At 51.8% G+C, this 21,331-nt stretch overlaps 1 protein-coding gene across 4 annotated transcripts in view; it reads left to right on the forward strand.

The window, feature by feature from the left end:
• The window catches only part of ZNF609 (zinc finger protein 609), a 118,057-nt gene that overhangs the window by 15,204 nt on the left and 81,522 nt on the right, over window positions 1-21,331 (forward strand). For 2 of the 4 annotated variants that reach the window (XM_073363228.2, XM_073363231.2), the window contains exon 2: window positions 4,663-5,544. The exons of 1 other annotated variant lie outside the window; for it this stretch is intronic. In XM_073363228.2, coding sequence (XP_073219329.2) covers window positions 4,798-5,544 — 747 coding nt within the window. In that variant the 5' untranslated portion in view covers window positions 4,663-4,797. Of the gene's footprint in view, window positions 1-3,545; window positions 3,879-4,662; window positions 5,545-21,331 lie in introns of those variants that run through there. One more of the 4 variants, XM_073363229.2, reaches the window with a different exon arrangement.

Here is a 21,331-nt window from a genome sequence, read left to right on the forward strand (position 1 = left end):
CTGCTTGCTCTGCCTCAGAGCGTGTGTTGTAGCCAGGATCTGTAGTCTGCACAGGATGCATTCTCTATGTCTGTAAAGGTGTCCACAGGGCCAGGCTGTGTTAGTGTCTCCTGATGTGTGTGCTGGAAATTCCCTATATCCTCTGGTTTAGTTATCAGCCAGCACAGTGTGAGGGGTGGACATGATCAGCGCCCCGTGAAATTCTCTGCTTTGTCTTGTTTACAGGGGTTTTCTCTTCTTTCTCTGTGCTGGGGGAGAAGTCCTGCCTTCAGTTACACTAGTACAATCTCACGGCGTCCCTTGGGTTGCATGGGTGAGGCAGAGGGCACAGTGTGAGTTGAGTAGTGTAGCTTGAAAAAGAGCATTTTCATGTGGGCAGACCTGCCCCTGCTGGGCACCAGCTCATCCGCTTTTGCAGGCTGCCATAGAAAAATCTCCCATGGCTCCTAGTTGCTTGGCTGCTGTGAGTCTTACTGAGCGCCTGACCCTTTGGGGGCTGCATGTGTGTTCATTCCAGCTCTGCGCTGAATCTGTGATACTCTTCTTAGGCTGGGAAGCCACATCGCTGAGCTGGCAGCTCTTCATCTGTGGGTTGCTCTGTTGGAGTGGGACCAAATCACTTACCATCTGATGGCTAAGGTTAAGTTGGAACCTGAAGGGTAGAAATTGCGGGGGGGGGGGGGATTAGGACTGAATGATCGTGCTGAGATGGAGAGGGCTGCTTTAGTTTAGCTGTCAAGTCATTCTGTGTACGTAAGAGATGGTGGTGCAGGATAGCATAAAGGGATCTGAGGCTGAATTGCTCCCCTGGGGAGGAAGTAGGTTGTCTAGTTGCTGGCCCCACCCCCCTACCCGCAGTGGCTCTAAAACATCCCTGCTGATGGCTGCTGGGGGAGATTTTCTCGAGTGAGGGAGGTGTCTCTATCTCCCTTTCAGCGGGGCCCTTGCCTGGATAGCACTTGGAGTTGCTTTGCTTTTCCTACTTTGCCTCCACGATATTCCCTGCTGCAGTTTCAGCCTGTCCCTGCTTGTCCTGTCCATGGCGCACTCTAACCCCCTGTCTCCTTTTGCATCTCCTCTACAGGCTCTTACTTTCCAAACTTTTTCTCCATATCTCTTACTTTCCAAACCTTTTCTCATCCCTCTGGCTGCTTTCTCTGGGGACTTAGTGGACTTCCAGGACCCCTTTTCTGTTTGGTGGGGTGGGAGTTCGAGGACTGTTTACGGATGCTGGGCCTCTTTGCTCGGGTCTAGGCCAAAGCCCTGTTCCATCTCATCTGTTTTTCCTTTAAAAATACAGTTGAGAGGGCATAGAAATGAATCAGGCAGGAAGCTCTCTGATCCCATCATAGTGGCCAAGAGCAAAGCGCAAGCTATGGAATTGTGTATGCTTTGTCCTTATTGTAACATGGCCATGTGAACTGTAGGTCCCAGCATGCAATGCTCTCTCTTGGTTACATGGCCTTACCCTCGCATCAACATGGAGTGTTGCGTGCTGGGACTAGTAGTTTTTACAGGCTGCACCTTAGTATCAAAAGGAGGGGGGGACAGCTACTATGTGGTCTGTTGGACGTGAATCAGGTGCAATCCCTTGGAGTCCAGACAAACTGTTTAAGAGGCCATTGGTGTAGGGTAAATTTTGGGCACGCTGTTGGGGAGGCTGGTCTGTATTTCACCAATAGTGTCCCATAGCCATTGTTACCCAGCAAAACCTTGCTCTGCATGTGCGGTCTGCATGTGGGAGGAATGGAGGCTTTTGGGCAAAGGTCTGTTACTATATTTGTTATCTCTGAAGTGCCCTTGTGGGATACCGTGCCCCCAGTCCTTGGGCTGATCCCACCCCCACGAGGGGCCTTTGTGGCCTAAGAGCTTGGGCAGTCAAACTCATGATTGGCCTTGTGCATCTGGACAAAGAAATTGCCAAGGGGTGGCAGTACAAAGGCGATTCTCTGCACGTGGCGCCTGTAGCAGCCAGGAGCTGGGGCTGGGGGCTGGCAGGGAGGTTTTGTGCTGTTTTGGATGTGAAGAGGTTCTCCTTGTTTTGGAGGGAGGCTGCGGGGAGTGAGGTGAATTGATCATTGCACATTTCCGTCCCTCCCCCAAGCTGATCTGTGCAGGGAGCAGCCTGTTTGTGATCTCAGCTGGAGGAACAAAGCACAAATGGCACTATCTGGCAGGGATGGACCCGGAAAGTGGCTCTAGAGAGGCAGGTAGACCTGAGCAGCTGGTGGATTAGAGCTGAGGATGCTGACTGTTGTGCACGCTCCAAGCTGGGAAGTGGATTACCGGAGGGGGTGGGGGCGCTGGGGCAAGGGAAGAGGGAGGGAGGAACACACATGGCGGCTTTTGAAAGCTGTTAGTGACTCCAATGCTGCATGCAGCGTTCTCCTGATTCTGCACTTTCTCTGCCATTGAAATAAGAGGTCAGTGCTTTTCATTTCCAGCTCGTGTGTTAGCCCCTGGCTCCTGGGGTTAAAAATCTCTGTAATGACCTGTCAGAGAGTGGATTATTAGGTGTACAGAGCCAGGGATGCTGTGGGGAGCAGATGGAAAATGGTCTGGCTGCTGCAGCCCGTCTAATGAAAGAATCCTTGGCATTTTTACAGTGTTTGTGTCTCTGAAAACGCACCACGAAGCCACTTTCCAGGCTCCTGCCTGCTAGGGTTTAAAAGAGAATGTATTTTTTTAAGTCACCTGCTTTTGGAGTGTTGCTCAGAAATAATACTGTGAATCTGTGGGCCGTGTGCTCAGCAGCAGGAGGAGGACAATGGCACTTGAGAGCAGCCGCATTGAGAGGGGCGGCCAAGGGTTTCTCAGGAGAGCCTGGAGAGGGGTTTGTTGGGGCTGAGAGCCTGGCTGCTGGGAAGAATGCTGTTTCATGTGTTAATTATGTCTGGTAATGCAATTGCCACTAGCTACTTTCCATGAGTGACTCTGGGGCTTCTTCTCCCCATGCTACACGATTGCTTCCAGGGAAATGTGCAGTACAGAGGTCTGAGTGTCTGCCCTGGCTTTAGGGAGTTCTAGGGATGAGAGAGAGAATGCTAGGTCTGACTGGGGGGCAGCAGAGCGTGGGCATGTACAGTGACAGCTTCCTGCATGCCGTGCTGCCAGCACCCCTCAGACCTGATTTCAGCCCTGGGCTCCTATGCAGCGCTTCCCATGCCCCTCAGTCCTGACCTGCAATCCCACTGCTATTCCAGCCCTGAGCTCCCCCTACCTCTGCTGCAGTCCTGCCAATGCCCTTCAGTCCTGACCTGGAAGCCCCCACTCCCCTTCCGGCCTTGGGTCTCTCCTCATCAGTCAGTTGTGCTGGGTATTGTGTGGTGGCTTTCAAGTGTGGGAGCTCTAAAGTGAGCCGACAGGTTGTGATCTGTCACTGGAGATTGGAGGTGAGCTCTGGGGACAGAAAGCTAGTCCCTGCTGTTTGCCCTCTGGCTGATCCCGATGGCTCTCACCTGGCTTTAACACTGTGCTCATTCTGAGGCTAGATGTCGGATTCCCATCAGGGCACTAAACTTCCCTGGTAGGTGACTCTGGTCTCATGCTGCACAGTGTGTGTGGGGCGCACTGCTCCGATCAAGGCCCCTAAACCCTACCCCTGGTGGGAACAGGGGGGAAGGGTCTGCCTCCCTGCGTGCAGGGAGTGCTCAGTAATTCAGAGGGAAGTGGCAAGCAGGGAGCGAGAGAGTAATGTCTTGTTGAAGCTGAGAGCTGTGATCTGCCGGAGCCTGTATCGATTGAGGGAGCGGTGCCAGATAGCGGCTGCCACGGGGACAGCCAGGGTGCTAGGGCCTCTTCCGAAGAGCCCCGCGTTGGACCCTGCAAGGGGCCAGCAGGATGGCGTGATGGGGCTGTGTCAGCCAGAGGGCAGGCTGGTGAGTTTCATGTAGCAGGTCACTTTTCCCAGGCAGTGTCTGTCTGTGGTGGGGGCTAGAGGGATGGGGTGTTGCAGATTGTTCCCCACCCAGGCAGTGGGCTCCGGTCAACTTCAGTATCTAAAATTGTGTATGTTTGTGTGAGTGTTTCTTTGGGGGTGAAACAAGGTAGGGGTGGGCAGCTGTGCCTGTGGGCTCCCATGGGCTGCTAATAGAGCACAGGCCCCTGCTTCTGTCATTTTGTGTGTGTGTGTGTGTAAGAGAGAGATAGCGTGTGTGAGGGCGAGTTCAGCTCCCTGTGTCTGGTTTGTGTGTGTGTGTGTGTGTGAGTGAGTGACAGCGTGTGTGTGTGTGTGCGGGGGGAGGAAATTCAGGCTTCCTGTATCTGTGGTGGGGCAATGTGTTGTGTGAGACTGCGTGTGTGTGAGAGAGAGAGGGTGGGGGGTTCAGACTTTGCCTGACTGGTGGTGGTGGGGTGTGTGTGAGTGAGAAAGAGAGAGACAGCGTGTGTGTGGGTTCAGGCTCTGTGGTGGTGTGTGTGAGTGAGAGACAGCCTGTGTGTGTGTGTGTAGAGTTCAGGCTCAGTGTGTCTGTGGTTGTGTGTGTGTGTGTGAGAGAGAGAGAGAGATTGCGGGGAGTTCAGGATCCATGTGTCTGTGGTGGTGCACAGGTACCTGTTGGGCCCCTGTAGTGGTGAAGGTGCATATGCCTGTTCTAGGAAGATCACTCAAACAGGCTTCCCCGTGCTGCTCCGTGTAACACCTGTTCTTGCTCTCCCTTTCAGCGATGATGATGCCGTCACCTGGACAGACCCTGACCACTGGAGGCCTGAGGACATAGCTGCAGCTGCTGCCTGGGATCCAGAAGGCGTGGAGGCAGGGAAGAGCCTAGAACTTTGAGGTGGGCTGTGAACTCTAAGATGTCCTTGAGCAGCGGAGCTTCCGGAGGGAAAGGAGTGGACGCAAACCCTGTTGAGACGTACGACAGTGGGGATGAGTGGGACATTGGAGTAGGGAACCTCATCATTGACCTGGACGCTGACTTGGAGAAGGACCAGCAGAAACTGGAAATGTCAGGCTCCAAAGAGGTGGGGCTGCCGGCGCCCAACGCCGTGGCCACACTGCCTGATAACATCAAGTTTGTGACTCCGGTGCCGGGCCCTCAGGGCAAGGAGGGCAAGTCCAAATCCAAGAGGAGCAAGAGTGGCAAGGACAGTGGCAAGCCGGCCCAAGGAACCTCTCTGTTCACTCCTGGCGATGGGGCCAGCGGCAAGAAGGAGGTTCAGGGACGTTCTGGGGATGGCGCCAGTTCGGGTGGCCTGGTGGCTGCTGTCATCCCAAAGGGCACTGAGAAGTCGGCCAAGGCATCTCGCAGCGTGGCTAGCTCCAAAAAGGAGAAGGAGGGCAGCTCATCCAAGAGCAAGAAGGAAAGGAGTGAGGGTGTGGGGGCTCCATCAGAGAAGGAGCCCAGCGTGCTCCAGCCTCTCGCCCTGGCTGTGAGGGTGGGACAGTACGATGCAGGCCAAGGACCAGAACCTGCTGCAGCCGAGCAGCTCGGGAGTATAGCTATCGACACGGGAGCTGCGCTCAATCCTTTGGGAGTTAAATCGGAGATGGAGGATGGGGAAAGTGAGTGCCGGCAGCCAAAAAAGGTCAAAGCAGAGAAGGTAAGAGGCAGGCGAGTTGCTAGTCAGGAGGGGTGGAGGGACACTGCTGTGGAGAGTAGGCGGTGTATGCAGCCCCATGTCTGCTCCCCATTTCAGTGGAGCGGTGCTCTGTACACGTTCTGCCCCTAATGCTTTGCCAGGAGTAGGCTGCAGTGGGACTACTCCCCTTCAGCAGCAGGAGATGGAGGCAGTTGCTTCCAGTGGCCTCTAGAATGAATAGGACTTGCTGTGTGTGCTGCACTAGGTTCTGGTGAGTTGTAACGGGATGGACCTGAGAACAGCAAAACGTAGGCTGTATCTTGGGCAAGCTGCTTTCCAGCAAGATGCGTTGGGCCATGAAATGGCTCCCTGGGCCAGGGGTGGAACCCAGTTCTGGCCTCTTTAAGATGGACTGTACAGTAAAGAACTGTCCTTCCTTAGCCTCTGGGAGATGGGCCTCTCCAGATCCCCAGTCCACAGCTTTGAGTCATGAGTGTTTGAGATGAGGGAAGAGCATCTTACCATCCACTGGTCCTGTGTAGGATTGTTCCTGACAGTCAAGGTTTGGTGTACTTTGCGGCAAGCTGAGGAAGCCAGGGGACGTAGTTTGTGTTTTGTCAATGAGAAGGGGATACAACTCTTTGCTTCCCCCTTTGTGGGCAGGGCTGAAGGTGGCTTGAGCTCCTAGCTCCACAGCAATCCTCAACAGCCACGAACTGCATACCTGAACGCACCAGAGCCTGTGATCCTGGAGAGCTGTTCTCTGAAAATGGCTGCAGTTGAGGTCTGGAGCTAAGTGAGCTCTGCTGCTGATGGTACCACGTGGGTGCTGTGCTGCTCTGATCCTCCCCCGGATGAGCTTGGTTAATTGGTAACAAGGTATGCCAGCTTGTGGTGGCTTTGGCTTGCGGTGTTTGGGTGTCAGGCCCTGCGCTCTCCATTCTTCCTGTAGCTCCCAGCTGAGCAGGGCAAACGGACTGGCTCTCTAAGCTGCCCGATTGGCTGGGGGTGCTCTGTGCAGGCTCGCTCTGTGCAGGCTCACCCTGTGTTGAGCTGGTCCCAGCAGCTGATGTATAAATTGATTTCTCTATAATTACATCAGTTGTAGCAAGGGAGACAATGTCCATATATAAGAGTTAATAAGTATAGAATCTTTCCCAGGGTGTGGCAGAGAAGCTGGAGCTGTCCTGCTCCTGTCCCTGCAATGCCGGGTGGGGTGATGGGGCCTTGTTCTCCCTCTACCCAGGCCTGCAGTTTGTACATTGGCCTAGTGGTACCTGTTGTCATTGTCAGCGTGTGGGCATCAATATGTCTGTGGCTGTGGGCAGTTTTCCATGTTAAATGCTATTTCATATTGTCCTATCCCTTTGGCAGCTTGTAGGGATTGTCATGGGTGAGCTGGCACGGCTGTGCTGGGGGTGAGTGGGTATTGCTCACAAACTACCCCCTCCTCTTTCAGATCAGCCTTGGGTGCTAAGATTCTGTTGCTGCTCCTGGCAACAAACACGTCTGGCTCTGGAGCTAATCCGGCCACAAAGCGGGGCTGTGGAAAATGGCGGGCTTTCTTCCTGCGCAGCTCCATGATCCTGCTATCTTGGTCCTGCTTGTATAATCTTATATAGCTGTGACACCAGTGGGAAAGCTGCTTCCTTTGGCTGCCATGTGCAAGTAGTTTAGCTCACGAGTGGCCTTGTCCTTGCAGGTTTCAGGGTAACAGCCGTGTTAGTCTGTATTCGCAAAAAGAAAAGGAGTACTTGTGGCACCTTAGAGACTAACCAATTTATTTGAGCATAAGCTTTCGTGAGCTACAGCTCACTTCATCGGATGCAAGATCTCTGCTGCAGAGTGCAGGATGAGCTGATACAGCTCCTTGGAGGCATAAGACCATTCCAAGACCTGGCTCTAGATGCTTGTCTGCACTAGACAATTTGGACATTACCATCACTGCTGCAACCCTCTAGTACACCCATAAACTGTACATGGCCGCACACAAGCACTTGCTGTGGTGGTGGTCAAGCCTGTGCACCACCACTGGGCTTGTGCTGGCACTGAACATCCAGTGGAAGAAACTGAACATGTTGCAGATAGATCATATAAACCACACACTTCACGCGCCAGCCCCAGGGAGTGGTGCCATGGCTTGTGGACCAGGTGCAATGGTCCCAGGGGTGAGGCTCATGTTCTGTGGGGGAAGGCTAGGGCTGGGGGTCCTATGGGCAATGAAGGCCTTGAAAAGAGGGCTGCAGGCAGTATGGGAAGAACATGAGAGGGGGACTTCTCCTGAGAGAAGGGAGCGTGCCTGCAATGGATTAGCAGGGCCTCAGGAACTGGTGTCCTCAAAAGCTGCAAAGTTTTGCAGTAAAAGGGCTTGTTCCAAATCGGTGTCAGACTCTGTGGAGACCGAGTGGAGAGCAGAACTGACTGAGGGGGGAGGGTGTGTAGCAGTAACGGGTATGTGTTCCTGCCGGACCCCTGTGCAGCTCCCTGCATGGCAGGGGCAGGCTTGGGAATGTTATATTGCACACTGTGCAAGATCAAATGGGCCCAGGGGTGCTCTCCCAGCGTCCCGTGTGTCCCCACGAGCCGTCAATGTGGGACCTTTGTTTTTTCTCCTGTAAAGGAGGGGCCTGAATGTGCACAGCCCAGACAGGGTTGGGGTATGGTGTGCTGTTATGGTGTGCTCTGCCTGGGCAACAGCCAGAGTTCCTGGGGAGGCCTGGGCAGCTTGGGAAAAACATGGTTGTTCTTGGGGAGAGGGTTTACAGAATGGCTGTGCACAGTGAGAAATGGCCTGCAGGCTCTGAGGGGTAGTTTGCCGGGTGAGCTGCCCCCCAGTCACTGGGGATGGCTCCCTGTGCTGGGCTGGGGGCTGGGAAGGACAGTGAATGATGGATGTCTGTGTGGCGCTGCTCCCTCTGCCCTCCCTTTGCTCATCGCTCTATCCATGGCAGCCCCTTGCCACTTTCTCTCTGCCCCTGCTGCCGTGGCTGGCGGCTGCTCCAGTGCAGAGCTCGCTGTTCTGTCTGCACGGAGCCCAAATGGGAGGGTGAGGCGCACCCCGGCAGATGCTGCCTGCTGCCATTGTCAGCACAGCCCTCTGGAGCTGCCTCCTTCCTTCTGCTCCCTTCTTGGCGCGGGGGATGGAGAGGGAGGGGATATTGAGCATTAAACAAAAGCGCCTCCGAGCTCTGGGCTGCTGCCCCGGCTTTGTTTTGATTGAGAGCTTGTTGAGCAGGATGAGTGGCCAGATGTGATGCTGCTGCAACTGAAGAAAAGGCAAACATCAGCGACCAGGAAGTCAGCGCTAGAGAAAACCCCTCTCCATATTGTGTGTGGTGTGTGTCTAGGTGCGGGGCGGGGGCTCATCACCCTTCCCTTCAAGGCCTGTGGTTAGGGAGCTGCAGATGGATGTGCCCCCCCCCACAGGTGAGCCCCATGCTGTCAGTGCTCAGGTGGCATCTACACTAGCCTTCTCCCCGCAGGGTTCCCACATTACTGGTACTGAAGGGATGGGGAAATCTTACAGTGTGGGAGAAGCTGGAGTAGGCAAGGCCTATAATACGTCAGCCATTTGAACACATGGCTGAGGCTCAGCAGTGCCATCACACGATTCCCTCTTGCCGGCATGGGGCTCTTCCGTGTTCAGGGGCTGGGGTGGGAAGCTGAGTGCCCATCTTCCAGGAACAGCTAGCAGGGGTGCACGGGAGGGGACGTATCTCTGTTGGGTGAATTTCCCAGTTGTGCAGTTGGGAATGGGCTGGCAATATTAGCATTAGATGGTTAGCTGCAGTGGTGTTAAGAAGCTAGCTTGGAGCAGGCTTCTTGAGCCATGCTCAGTCTGCACCAGGACTTCTGTTCGTTGAACTGGCGGTCGCAGGCAGCTGCTCTGATACAGGCAGCTTTTCCTTCTAAAATATACACACAGGCAGAAAAGGTGGATCCTGAACACAGCTGTAAAGCTTTGTTCCTGTCTACACTGCCAGGAGTAGCCATTTTAAAGGAGGATGTAGCATAGATATTAGCAGCGCTGCTCACAGAAATGTTTCTGTAGATAAGCTCTTGCCCCAGAAATCCATAGCATGGTGTCTCGTACATTTGTCAGAAGGTGCCAAGTGTGGATGCAGATGCAGCTCGGTCACCACTGAGCTTGCTGGACCCGATTGAAAATATTGCATGAGCTCTAATGTGGACAGGGACTGACAGAGACTGGAAAAGAGCGAGAATCCCAAATCCTAGTCTCTTTTCCAGACTTCCTCCCCTAAAAATTCCCACCGTTGGTACCGGTTTTGTTAGCAACATGGACTGCTGGTGCTTTAACTCCCATGATCAGATCAGAGAAGCACCGCTAATCACTTCCAAGGAAGCAGCATAGTGCAGAAGGCTGTGGAGTTGTGTCTGGTGGTCCCTCAGCTCATCCTATCAGCAGGTGAAGGCCACTCCTGCCTTGGCCCTTTCTGCTGCTATATATCAGCAGTCTTCAACTACTCACCATCCTCTAGGTGTCTCCTGGTGCCCTTGAGACCTGCCCTGCTCTCCTTCACTAGCTGACAGCAGTGGCAGGAAAGCAGCGTAGCAGTCAAATACCTCTCAATAAGAGTTTCCAGGTTCCCTGTTCCAGCCAACTCCCCCTCCCCGTCTGTATGTCACCGGCAGGACTTGATGTTCCACTGCGTGTGGTGGGCTAGTTATTCCTCTGAACTGCGCTTGAGTTTGGGATGGTTCAAATGGCTTCTCTGCTCCGATCCCCACCGCTCCCCGGAGAACCAGGCTGGTAACAAAAGAAGCAAATGGGTTCTCTATCCTGCCGAGTACTAGGCTGCGGCTCCTCATCTGTGTCTGTTCTGCTCTGAGTCCTGGAGGCTGCTGTGTCTTTGTGGGTACTCTATAGCTAGCTGGGCTGGTTGCATATCCTGTGGATTCCAGAAAGCGCTCCGGAATGCACTCATGTTTAGCTTCTTGTTCCTGAGGCATCTTTATATTAAAAGAGCATTTCTAAGGGCTGTTAGCCATGCTCTGGTCTTGCTCAGTCCATCTAGCTCTGAATTTACTTAGTAACAATGCTGCAGTATATCGTTGATGTGATATACTTAACTTCTCCAAGGCATTTCACTTGGTATCGCATGACATTCTGATTAAAAAATTACACTGATATAAAATTAACATGGCATACGTTAAATGGACTAAAAACTGGCTGATAGGTTTCAAAATGTAACTGTAAACAGGAAATCATCATCGAGTGGATGTTTTTCTGTTGGGGTCCTGCAGAGATCAGTTCTTGGCCCTATGCTATTGAACATTTATCACTGAACTGGAAGAAAACCTGAAATCAGCGCTGATAAAGTTGGCAAATGACACACAAATTGGAGGAGTGGTAAATAATAAAGAGGACAGGTCACTGATACAGAGCAGTCTGGATCGTTTGGTAAACTGTGCACAAGCAAACAATATGCATTTGAATAGAGCCAAATGTATACATCTGGGAACAGAGACTGCAGGCCACACTTGCAGTATGGGAGCTCTCTCCTAAGAAGCAGGGACTCTGAAAAAGATTTTGGGGTCATGGTGGATAAGCTGCTGAACATGAGCTCCCAGCATGACACTGTGGCCAAAAGGGCTAATGTGATCCTGGGATGCATAAATGGGGAAACCTTGAGTAGGAGCAGAGAGGTTATTGTACCTCTGTATTTGGCACTGGTGCAACCGCCGCTGGAATCCTGTGTCCAGTTGTGGTGTCCACAATTCAAGAAGGATTTTGATAAATTGGAGAGGATTCAGAGAAGAGACAGGAGAACGATTAAAGGATTGGAAAACCTGCCTGATAGTGATAGACTGAGAGTTCAATCTATTTAGTGTAGCAAAGAGAAGGTGAAGGGGTGACTTCATCACAGTCTGTAAGTACGCACATGGGGAGCAAATATTTTACAATGGGCTCTTAGTCTAGCAGAGAAAGGTCTAACATGATCCAGTGGCTGGAAGTTGAATTCAAATTCAAACTGGAAATGAGTAGTTAACCACTGGAACAATTTACCAAGGGTCATGGTGAATTCTCTATCACTGGCAATTTTTAAATCAAGACGTGGCTCTTTTGCTAAAAGATGGTCCCTAAAAATTATTTAGAGGAAGTTCTCTGGCTTGTTCTATACATGAGGTCCGACTAGGTCATCACAATGGTCCTTTTGGCTTTGGAATCTTGAGTTTTTCTACGTGCTTTGCAAATTGCCCTGTGTAATGCAAAACTAAGACAAAAACAGAACAAAGCATGACTGCCCCGTGCTCGTTAATATGCACCGGACCCTCGCTAGAATGCGCGTCTATATAATTCGAATTCGAATTATAACGCAGTCGCAGCCATGGATCCCAAATTTAAGTACTGACAGTACAATTCTTTTGAGTATAGACATGATAAATCAACCGCTGAGCACTCTCCTGTCGACTCTAGTACTCCACCAGAATGAGGAGCGCAAGTGCAGTTGACGGGAGAGCGTCAGCTATTCAAGCTGAATATGCATATCTTAGATCGACCCCCTGCGGTACTGTAGACAAGCCCTAAGACGATTGCTCTAGGCCTAGAACGCCATACAGATGTAATGAATACAAATTTACAGGTACAGTATTAATCTTTAGAAAGATGTCAAAAATGTTGGGCAAAAGGAAGGCTTACTCGGTGCAGGAGAAATTGGACGCTATCGAACAACTTAGAAATGGCGAAACCCAGGCAAAGATTAGCCGTGATATTGGCATTAATGAGTCCACCTTTCGTGGATGGCTAAAGAATGCTGACAAGCTCAGAATTTACATTCATAACCTGGATGAAAAGCATGGGTTTCAAAGAAAACGAGCCTCTTTAGTGAATGATGCCGATCTTGATTCTGCAGTGTCCACGTGGTTTGTGCAAGAACAGCAGAAAGGCATTCCGATCTCTGGTTCGCTTATAGCTATGCAAGTGGAAAAATTTGACCTGGAACTTAATGGCAAATTCAGCAATTTTAAGGCGAGTTCGGGTTGGCTATGGCGATTTCAGAAAAGACACAGAATCTCGCAGATTGCAGTTTCGGGAGAAAAACAGTCTGCTGACGCCACGGCAGCACAATCGTACCCTTCGAAGCTGAGGGAAATTTTACAGGCAGAGGGTTACTTGGAGGAACAGGTTTACAATGCAGATGAAACAGGAATTTATTATAAAATGTTGCCCGATAAAACCCTGGCTGTCAGAACAGATGAACGTAAGAAAGAAGGATATAAACAGGCAAAAGATCGCCTTACTTTGTTTTGTGTGAATGCAACAGGCAAGCATAAATTAAAACCATTGTGCATTGGAAAGTCTCGCATACCTCGGTGCTTTCATCACATAAATGTGAATTGCCTGCCGTTTTTGTACAAAAACTCTAAAAATTCCTGGATGGCGAGAGATTTTTGAACAATGGTTCTTCACCTAATTTGTCCCTTCTGTGCGAAAGCATTTGTGGGCAAAACACTTAGAAGAAAAGGCCATTCTTTTGCTAGACAACTGTCCAGCGCATCCTCCGGCCGAAAGACTCAGAACCTGTAATGGTAAAATACGGGTTGAATACTTACCTAAAAACACGACTTTCAAAATCCAGCCACTTGATGAAGCTATCGACGGAACTTGGTACGACAAGTGATAGAAGGCGAGTTGTCTGTCACTGATTTTCTGAAGAAGTTGACTATAAAAGACTTCTTTTACATGGGCGGCGATTCCTGGAATTTATCACATGCTGAAACGATGAACCGATGTTGGATGGTGGGACTGAGGGAGTCGTTTGGCCACCCGCTCCTGGAAGAAAATGAAGAAAGCAGATCATAGTCTGACGAGGAATTTGACTTCTTGGGATTTACAGAGGAGGAAGTTGGAAGAACAGACATGGAGTGGATGCAGAAGCTGTGCCAGCAACTGTCTGGGCTCGGGGTAACTGTTCTGCCACTAAATACCGAGTCCTGGATAAGAGGCGACGATGAAGCAGAAAAATTTTGTCCCGTTGCTGAAAGTGTAACGGATGACCAAATTCTTCAGGCAGTACGACCAAACAACATTCCAGAAGCTGAAGAATCGGCCTTCGCCGTGGAAGAAGAAGAGGAAGATGAAGTGGACGTCGTTCCAACGTCAGCTGCAACCATAGCTGGCTTAGAGACTGCTTTGAGATGGTTTGAGGCGCAAGACGTTGAGCCTATAAAAATTACGCAGCTGCGTAGCCTTTTGCAGTTTGCTAAGTGGTAGCGGCGCAGGAGCAAGAAGCAAAAGCAACTCACTGACTTTTTAAAGCAAAACTAGACTAATTTATTGTAATGTCGACATTAAATCTCTAATAAAGCAGCATTTTTTTTTCATTTATTGTTTCCTTCAAGTAGTTTATTTTCTAAGGTTTTCTGTACTTTATGGATGTGATATTTACTGTATACAGTAATTTCATTTTAACGCGGTCCCTGCTATAACGCGGTACTTGGCATGGATCCCAAATCCTGCGTTCTAGCAAGGGTCCGGTGTACCTTTGAGGGACCAGGTTAAGCAGATTAAAGTTAGGGAATTTGTAGCTCGGCCTGCATTGAATCAGGCTGTGTGCTGAGTCTCCTGCAGAAACCCCGAGTGGAGGATGGAGTGCGCCCTTTGAGTTTGGGATGCTCTCTTGCCAGCATCCACCAGCAGTTTGAATGAGGTACCCCCTGCTCATAATGTTGACTGAGACTTTGAAACCTGTTGGCACAAGCAGCCTTGTCACGTGATGGGCAGTGACTCATGGGCTGCTCTGTTAGGGGACACATGCAGCTCTCAGTTTAACAAACCCCTTGGAAACTTGAACCTCAACTCTCTTGAATATTTCCCCACATTGGACGTGTGCACTGGCATGTCACAGTCGGTTTGTTGTGGCTGAAGGGCAGTCCCCTTTGGCTGCGGGATGCTTGTTCACAATGGCTTAAGGGCACATGCTTGCGCCCAGAAGATCTGTTCTCATGATGACTTGGGAGTGCATCTTTGTCCCCAGGGGGAGAGGAGATTGGCCTTATAGACATTTGGGGTTTCTTAGTTATGCCTGTGGGCTTGGAGCTACTGGTGGTGGTTGGGGGAGCTTGCTCACCCTGCTGATGGGTTATTAAGTGATAGGTCTGATCTACCAAAAATGTAGACAAATGTGATGGCCTCCCTGGTAGGAGTGAAAGCCCTATTTTGAGTTCCCCAGGCTGTTTTTGTCCCTTGAGCTGTGCTTGGGGAGTGGGGCTGTGCTTCTGGGGACTGGGGACCAAGATTTTTCAGTCTGAGCCATTTCCCACTCTCTGCTTTGTGTAGATCTCTGCTCTCTTCTCAGGGAATGGCGGTTGGAACGGCTTTCACAAACCCAGCCAATCTGGCCAGGCAGGCAGGGCCAAAGGTTTCCGGGAGGCGTTGGGGAACATGTATCAGCAGCTGCTGGCTCGTCCCAGCTCCTCTCACTGTGGTTTCCCTCTTCTAACCACGGTTGAGTAAGCTACCTCCAGAGCTGCTGACAGGGCCGTGTTTGGAGGCCTTGGAAATTACACTGTTCATTTCCTTATCATCCCCTGACCTGCAGTGCAGAGCCTTCTGGTGCAGGAACAAGGGAAGAAAGCGGCATGCAGCCAACATGTGTCAGGAGCTACAAAGGAGGAAATTGGACTTGCTCACTTAAAACCATGGGGTTAGGCTTTGATTTTTGGCTCCCACTGAGAGGTTATTTCTATGTACTGCTTTTAAACCTCTGGATGTGGCAGGCTGCGGATTTCAGCAGATCCCACCTCTGGAGTTTTATAAGCAAGGAAGGCAGGGAAAATTGCATCTCTCCTGTTAATTTCCCAGTTGTGCAATTGGGAATGGGCTGGCAGTATGCGCATGGGGAAGGGTAAGTTAAAGGACCAGCTCATCTTAATACGCATTTATTCTTTACTGCTGTACTCAGTTAAACTGTTGTCAGCCCCTGCAGTATGGGGCTGCCTTTGCTGGAGCAGCAGCCTGCACCCCTCTGGGAACAGGGATTTGAGGATGCCCTTGAGGGTGCTGGCGCAGAGAACAAAGCTAACTGGCAATGCTGAGAAAAGGGATCAGTGTTTGCCAAGAGGGAGAGTGGAATGATGCATGCAATGGAGAGGAGGATAAAAGAGGCGTAAAAGCTCCTTGTGACTAAGTTTACGCTCTGGTTCCAAGCTGCTTCCTCTCCTTGGGGCAGCTGTAAATCTGCACCATTTGCATGCTCTGCAGCTCCCTGGAGGAGTTGTGATTAGAGATTTGAACGAAGGGTCCAGCTTCCTCGCGTGTGACCCAGCCTCTGACTCTCCACTTCAAGGGAGATTTCCCAGCCAGTGGGGACTGTTGGAGGTGGGTCAGATTGTGAGGCTGAATGGCCCCTCAGTGTTCTTTGCTTTACTTCCAGTCTGGTGGTGGCTGTGTGTTTGCTTAAGGACCCCATGCCATGCAGGGCACATCTATCTGACTGTTTCCCTAATGCAGTCAGCCCCTCCCATCCCTCCAGCACTGGGAACCCCAAAAGACTTCAGAATGAGACAGGTTGATCTTACAGTCCTGCGGGGGAGCAGGAGGAGTATGCCAGGTCTCATCTGCCAGTGACCAAATCTGCTCCTGGAGCCGTGCTCCTCAGGGACCTTGGAGTAGTTCCCACACTTACTAATGGAGCAGGTTTGATGTCATTTCAGCGACAGCCTCACCATTGGGTGCAATGAGCATGCTGGTTCACCTTTCTTGTTCTCAGCTGAGCCGATGGAAGGGCTGTGATTCTGTTTGGGCCATTGTTGCCAGGCTGGGTTGCAACATAAAGAGTGGTGCTGGTTTGGGGAACTTGTGATCTGATGACCTATAATCAAACAGCACCTGAGTGTTTGTGAGGCTGTGACAAGGTGTGTAGAATGGGGGAGGCTTCTTTGCTTCCTGTTAAACACTCGCTTATTCCAGGGAACAGACTCCTGTCTTCCCATGCTCTAACACAGAGCTACTCCCGCCACTGGGCCATGGGAACATACTACTTTCCTGCGTTCTCCATTCAACAGAGTGACTTACTGTGTATGTCTGGGAGGGTGGAACAGCAACGTAATGTACAATGCCTCTTGGGACTCTGCCGTCTCCGGTGTTGGAGACCAGGTACTTCAGAGGAGTGGTATGTTTGCTGGTGGGAGTGGGTGGCTTACCTCATGCTTGCTGACAGAGCAGGTCTCTGATGCTGGCTTTGGAAAGGACTGTGCCTCCTCCCAAACACCAAGCAGGTCTGAGGGACTGTGTCAGAAAGTGGCCACCCCATATTGACTTGGTGGGTGAGAGGAACCAATTCTCGAACACCAGAGCAGCCATGCTAGAGTAGATCCCAGCTCATTTTTGGGGATGGGGGAAGCTGCCACCTGGATCCCACTTCACAGAAAGGGGACTCTCCAGTGGGTCATGTTGGAAGGAGAAACCCCTTCCTTACCCAGGAGATACTTATCTGTCCTTTCATCCTCTGAGGCTGGTTCCTTTTTGGGCCAGGCTCCTCTTTCTCCAGGCTCACTGCAAGTACAAAGCCTACTGTGTCCCCTGATTCCAGGTGTTTGCCAGGCTTGTACTAATGCAATTCTATGGATCTTTCGCTCCAGGCCTCTCATCCCCAGACACCAGTGAAGAGGTGCTGTGGGAGAGCCTGGTGGGGAGGGGAAGGTGGACCTGGACTCTTTACTAGGGGAAGGAGAAGGCCACAAGCCCCTTCCATGTCTGGAGAAAGGTTGGTGCGTGGAGCACAGCTGGGAAGGAGGCAGGAGAGGTATAGGAGACCCCGTGACAGCTGGGTGTGGCTGTAGTGGTGGTGGGGAGAAGAGCTGTGCCAGGTCCCTCAAGGGGTGGAGGGGAGGGTACTCTCTGGTAGGGAGGTTGCAGTGCTGAGTTGGGGCCTCTTGCCCGTTTCTGTGGTAGCAGCACCCTGGGGATGGCCTTGCTGCATGGGGGGAGCTTGGAGTGGAGCTGCCTCAAGAGATGGAATAACGGCATGGGTGGCACGGCACAATATCCATCACAGGAACTAGTGCCTAGAAAAGCTCTCCTCTTCCACGGGGACTTGCCTGTTAGGGCCCCTGTTGAGGAAGAGGCAGAAGCCGTTGCAAGAGTGTTTGCTTTGGAAGGGATTGTGTTTGGCTTTTGGTGGATTGATGTTTGTATTGGCTTCTGTGGTCTCTGGGGGTGTGGGTGGGGTGCATGGAGCTGTGAGAGGGCCTGACTCTGCCGTTGCAGATAGATTTGCCTTGTGCAGTTGGTTCCTGTGTGTTTAGTTCTTGGCTGGCTTCTGTATTCCCATGTCCCTCCCAGAGTTCCCAGGGACTGCTGAGCTGACCAGAAGGGCTCTCCGCTTCCTCCCCCTTCCTGCTGCACTTGGCCATGGAGCTGCTTGTGACTGCTTTCTAAGCCAGTGGGAACTTAGTGCTGCATGGTTCTCTCCTTGGTGCATGGCTGGTCAGAAAGTTCTTCCTCCCACCTTTCCCCATCACAAGCAGGGTTCTCCTATCTCCCTGCTTCCTCCTAGTGCAGGGCCTGCTCCAGTTATTCTTACTCCGGTGAGCTGCCTTCCCCTCTTTCGGGAGCAGCGCCTCCCCCTTGTGGCACCCTTGGCTATGGCTTGCTCTGGAGTGAACTGGGTGGCTTGTTTGTGGCTGGTCGCCTTTCTCAGGCTAATCTCCTCTGCATAGCGCCTTGGCTGCTGGGGTGGCTGGGAAGCTGTGTCTTTTGGCTTTGCCTCAGCAAAACAGTCTGGGTGTAAAGTGTGCCCCCAGATGGGGCAGAGCAGGGAGATCTCTCCTGCTGACTCTTCAATGAGAGGAGGTGGTAGGGAACTCGGATTGTGGCTGAACGGCTTTATCAGCTGCCCCTCTCACCCCAGCTCCAGTGGCCAGGAACTGTGTTGTATCCCTGTGTTGGTAAAGGGTCGCTTGCTCCCTGGGTCTGGGTCCTGGAAAGGACTCGTTATCAGAGCTTCCAGGGACATGCTGGAAGTTAGAGCCGAGAGCACGTTAGCTTTGGGAGGTGCAGTGAACTCCACTCCTCATCCTGATCTGCACAACAGCCCCTTGGGGGTCTCCACGCCCTCTGCCGTGTGGACCCAGTGCTGGAAGAGCCTGTGCTGTGCATGTTCCCGAGCGTCTGTGTAAAAGAGGACGGGAGAAGGAGGTGTTATTTTTGTAACTGTTCCTGTCACTTGGTTGACTAACTGAGGGTGGAGGGGTGGGAGAGAGCGAGAAGGGGGAAAGCAGGTTGGAGACTGTGATCCAGGCCCTAGCCTTGAGATAGGGGAAGGCTGGACCAGGCTTGGCCTGTTAGGAGGCATAGGGAAGATCTGTTTGGAAGTCTGAAAGGTTCCTATAGGGAGAGGACTGGCTGCATGCCAAGGCACTCTTTGAGGTGGTAGCTGACTCAGAAATGAGCTGGCATGTGCCAGTGATGTCTCTCACGTCCTGGCTGCGAGGAGACAGGCAGATCTATAGGGTGCCTTGTAAGTAGAAGGGTGTTGTAGTGTTTAAAGGGCTGTTGGCTGGTCTGTGGCTCGGAGGGAGGAAGGGAACTGTATATATATCCTGGGGCCCAGAAGTGTGCTAACAGGAAGGCTGCTGCTTTGCTTAGCATTACCATTTCAAGGTCCAGGAACTGCTGAGGTATGTAATGTTTCATGGCCTTTCCAGGGCTGGCTGTTAATATTCCACTCTGCCCACAGGGCCAGGGAGCTGGGTTGAGCCGCTGCATCTCCGGGGCGGGGTGGGGAGGCCTCAAGCACTGAAAGAAACCAGCGTTTTCTATGTAACCCTGCTGTAACCAGCATCACTGGCCTGTGACTGCCAGCACTGAGAGCTGGAATGCCTGGCCTTGGGGAGTGTCGGCTCTGTTCTGGGGCACGAAGGGGCTGCTCTCTGCAGTCATCTCTGTGTCTGTGCTTCAGGGATGAGATCCTGCTTTTGACAGTACCTGTGGTGTTTGCAGGTTTGGCTTCTGGCCAGCAGGGGTCCTGACTATGTCCCGGACTCACTGGGTGACCTGGCATAAGTCACTCCCTCTCTGTGCTGGTTGCTATGCCTGTGATAATCATTTAATGATTGCAAGCCCTGTTGTCAGCCGTGCTCAGCAGTTCTCTCTTGGGGTGCTCCTCAGACAGCGGTGGAAAGTGACAAGACAGAGGTGAGCTGACTTGTCTCTGGGCACACGAGGTGCAAGGCCAAGCTGGGATCAGAACTCAGCACCGCCCATCTCCAGCCCTGTTTGCTGCACTCTGTGAGATGGACAGGGTCGCTGACCGCTTGCGCTCTGGTAGTGTCTTTCGGGTAAGGATTTGAGAATCCTGGATTGCCTCTGCTCTGGCAAGGACTGCCTGGTGCAGCTGGGGTTGGGTGTGGTTGTATAGCTGCAGAGGCTGGCGCAGTTACAGTGATGCTCGTGCAGGGTCCCATTGCCCTCCTTCCATTGAGGGATATAAATCTTCTTGGAGTGCTGCGATGTCTGGGTGCAAGTCTCTGCAGAGGCCTCTGTAGTGAAGATGCCAGCCCATGTGAGAGATTGGAGCAGAAGAGGAACATGTCAAACACTTGCAGGGGAAGCACCCTCGTCTCATTAGTGTCTTTGGGCTGCTCCGATCCCTGCAGCCAAACACCCTGGGAACAGAGAAGCCGCTGGATCCTTCTGCTGACGGTTCTGTCATTCAGCCTTTCTATCAAGTTGTTCCCACATCCCAACTCACTAGCAGGAAATGCCCGCTCCTGTCTGAAAAAGTGCTCCTGCCTGAGAAAGCGCTTCAGGATTTGTCCCTTGGTGAGGATCCAAGGCAGCCTGGAGATGGAGTCTGGCTTTCAGGCTTACCATGGCATCATGGTGAAAGCTGCCGTTAAGGCTGCAGCGGACTACTGTCCTGCGTGTTTGCCTGGCGAGAAGTACTGGTCCTCTTGGACGCTGCTTCTTGGCGGTGGAGTTCCTCTTCCCTTTGGCCCTCTGGATATTTTGGGGTGTAGGGTAGGTATTAAGTGAGTATGTTCTTTAGGCTGCTGAGCATTGGGAAACCAGTGCTCCACAGCCTGGGAAGACTCTGAATGGAGAGGAAGGGCCTGCAAGAACTAAGCAGTGTGTCTCAGCATGATCCGTCTCTAGGCTCTGGTAAAATGGTGAGCATCTGCCAAAGATGCTCCAATTGAACTAGGATCCTGAGCTAGTAGAAGGGGAACCAAGGGTGTGTTCTCAGGCAGGGAAACTGCCTCCTCATCCTGGGGCTGTACTTGCATTTGTGACTGCATCATTCAACCAGGCTCAGTCCTGCCCAGGCTTCACTTCGCTGGCGGTGTTTGATCATGGCACAGAGGATGTGGTGTGCTGGGGGAGCACTTTGGTTGTGATGAGCATTACACAGCATGTTCCAATATCACAAAGGGCTTGATAGCTTCCTGAACATACGCACGCAGCAGTATCAGAACTGAGGTCTTGTAATCTTCCTTATCACACGTCACCCCCATTCTAAGTCTGGCAGGAGGCAGTGCCCAGGGAGATATCTTAGGGTGTGTTGATAGGCCAGGGATTGGAGGAATCATTACCAACGGGGCCATTAAGAACTGTCTGTCTGGGGAATTGATGGTCTATTAAGGGAGACAGAAAGAGAATCTCTTTCCATTTGCCGTTTGTCCTAATAAGCATGCGCATGGGAGACACAGATGCCCAGCCTGTGTTTGGTTATTAAATCTCCCACTCAGTGCTGATATCTGATCTCTGAAATGCAGCATTTCTCAGTTTCTAGGAAATCAAATAAAGGAAAAACTACTTAGGAGGATTTTAATCAAAACTTGG

The sequence above is a fragment of the Lepidochelys kempii genome, chromosome 10 (genome assembly GCF_965140285.1).
Source record: "Lepidochelys kempii isolate rLepKem1 chromosome 10, rLepKem1.hap1, whole genome shotgun sequence".
NCBI classification, from domain to species: domain Eukaryota; kingdom Metazoa; phylum Chordata; order Testudines; family Cheloniidae; genus Lepidochelys; species Lepidochelys kempii.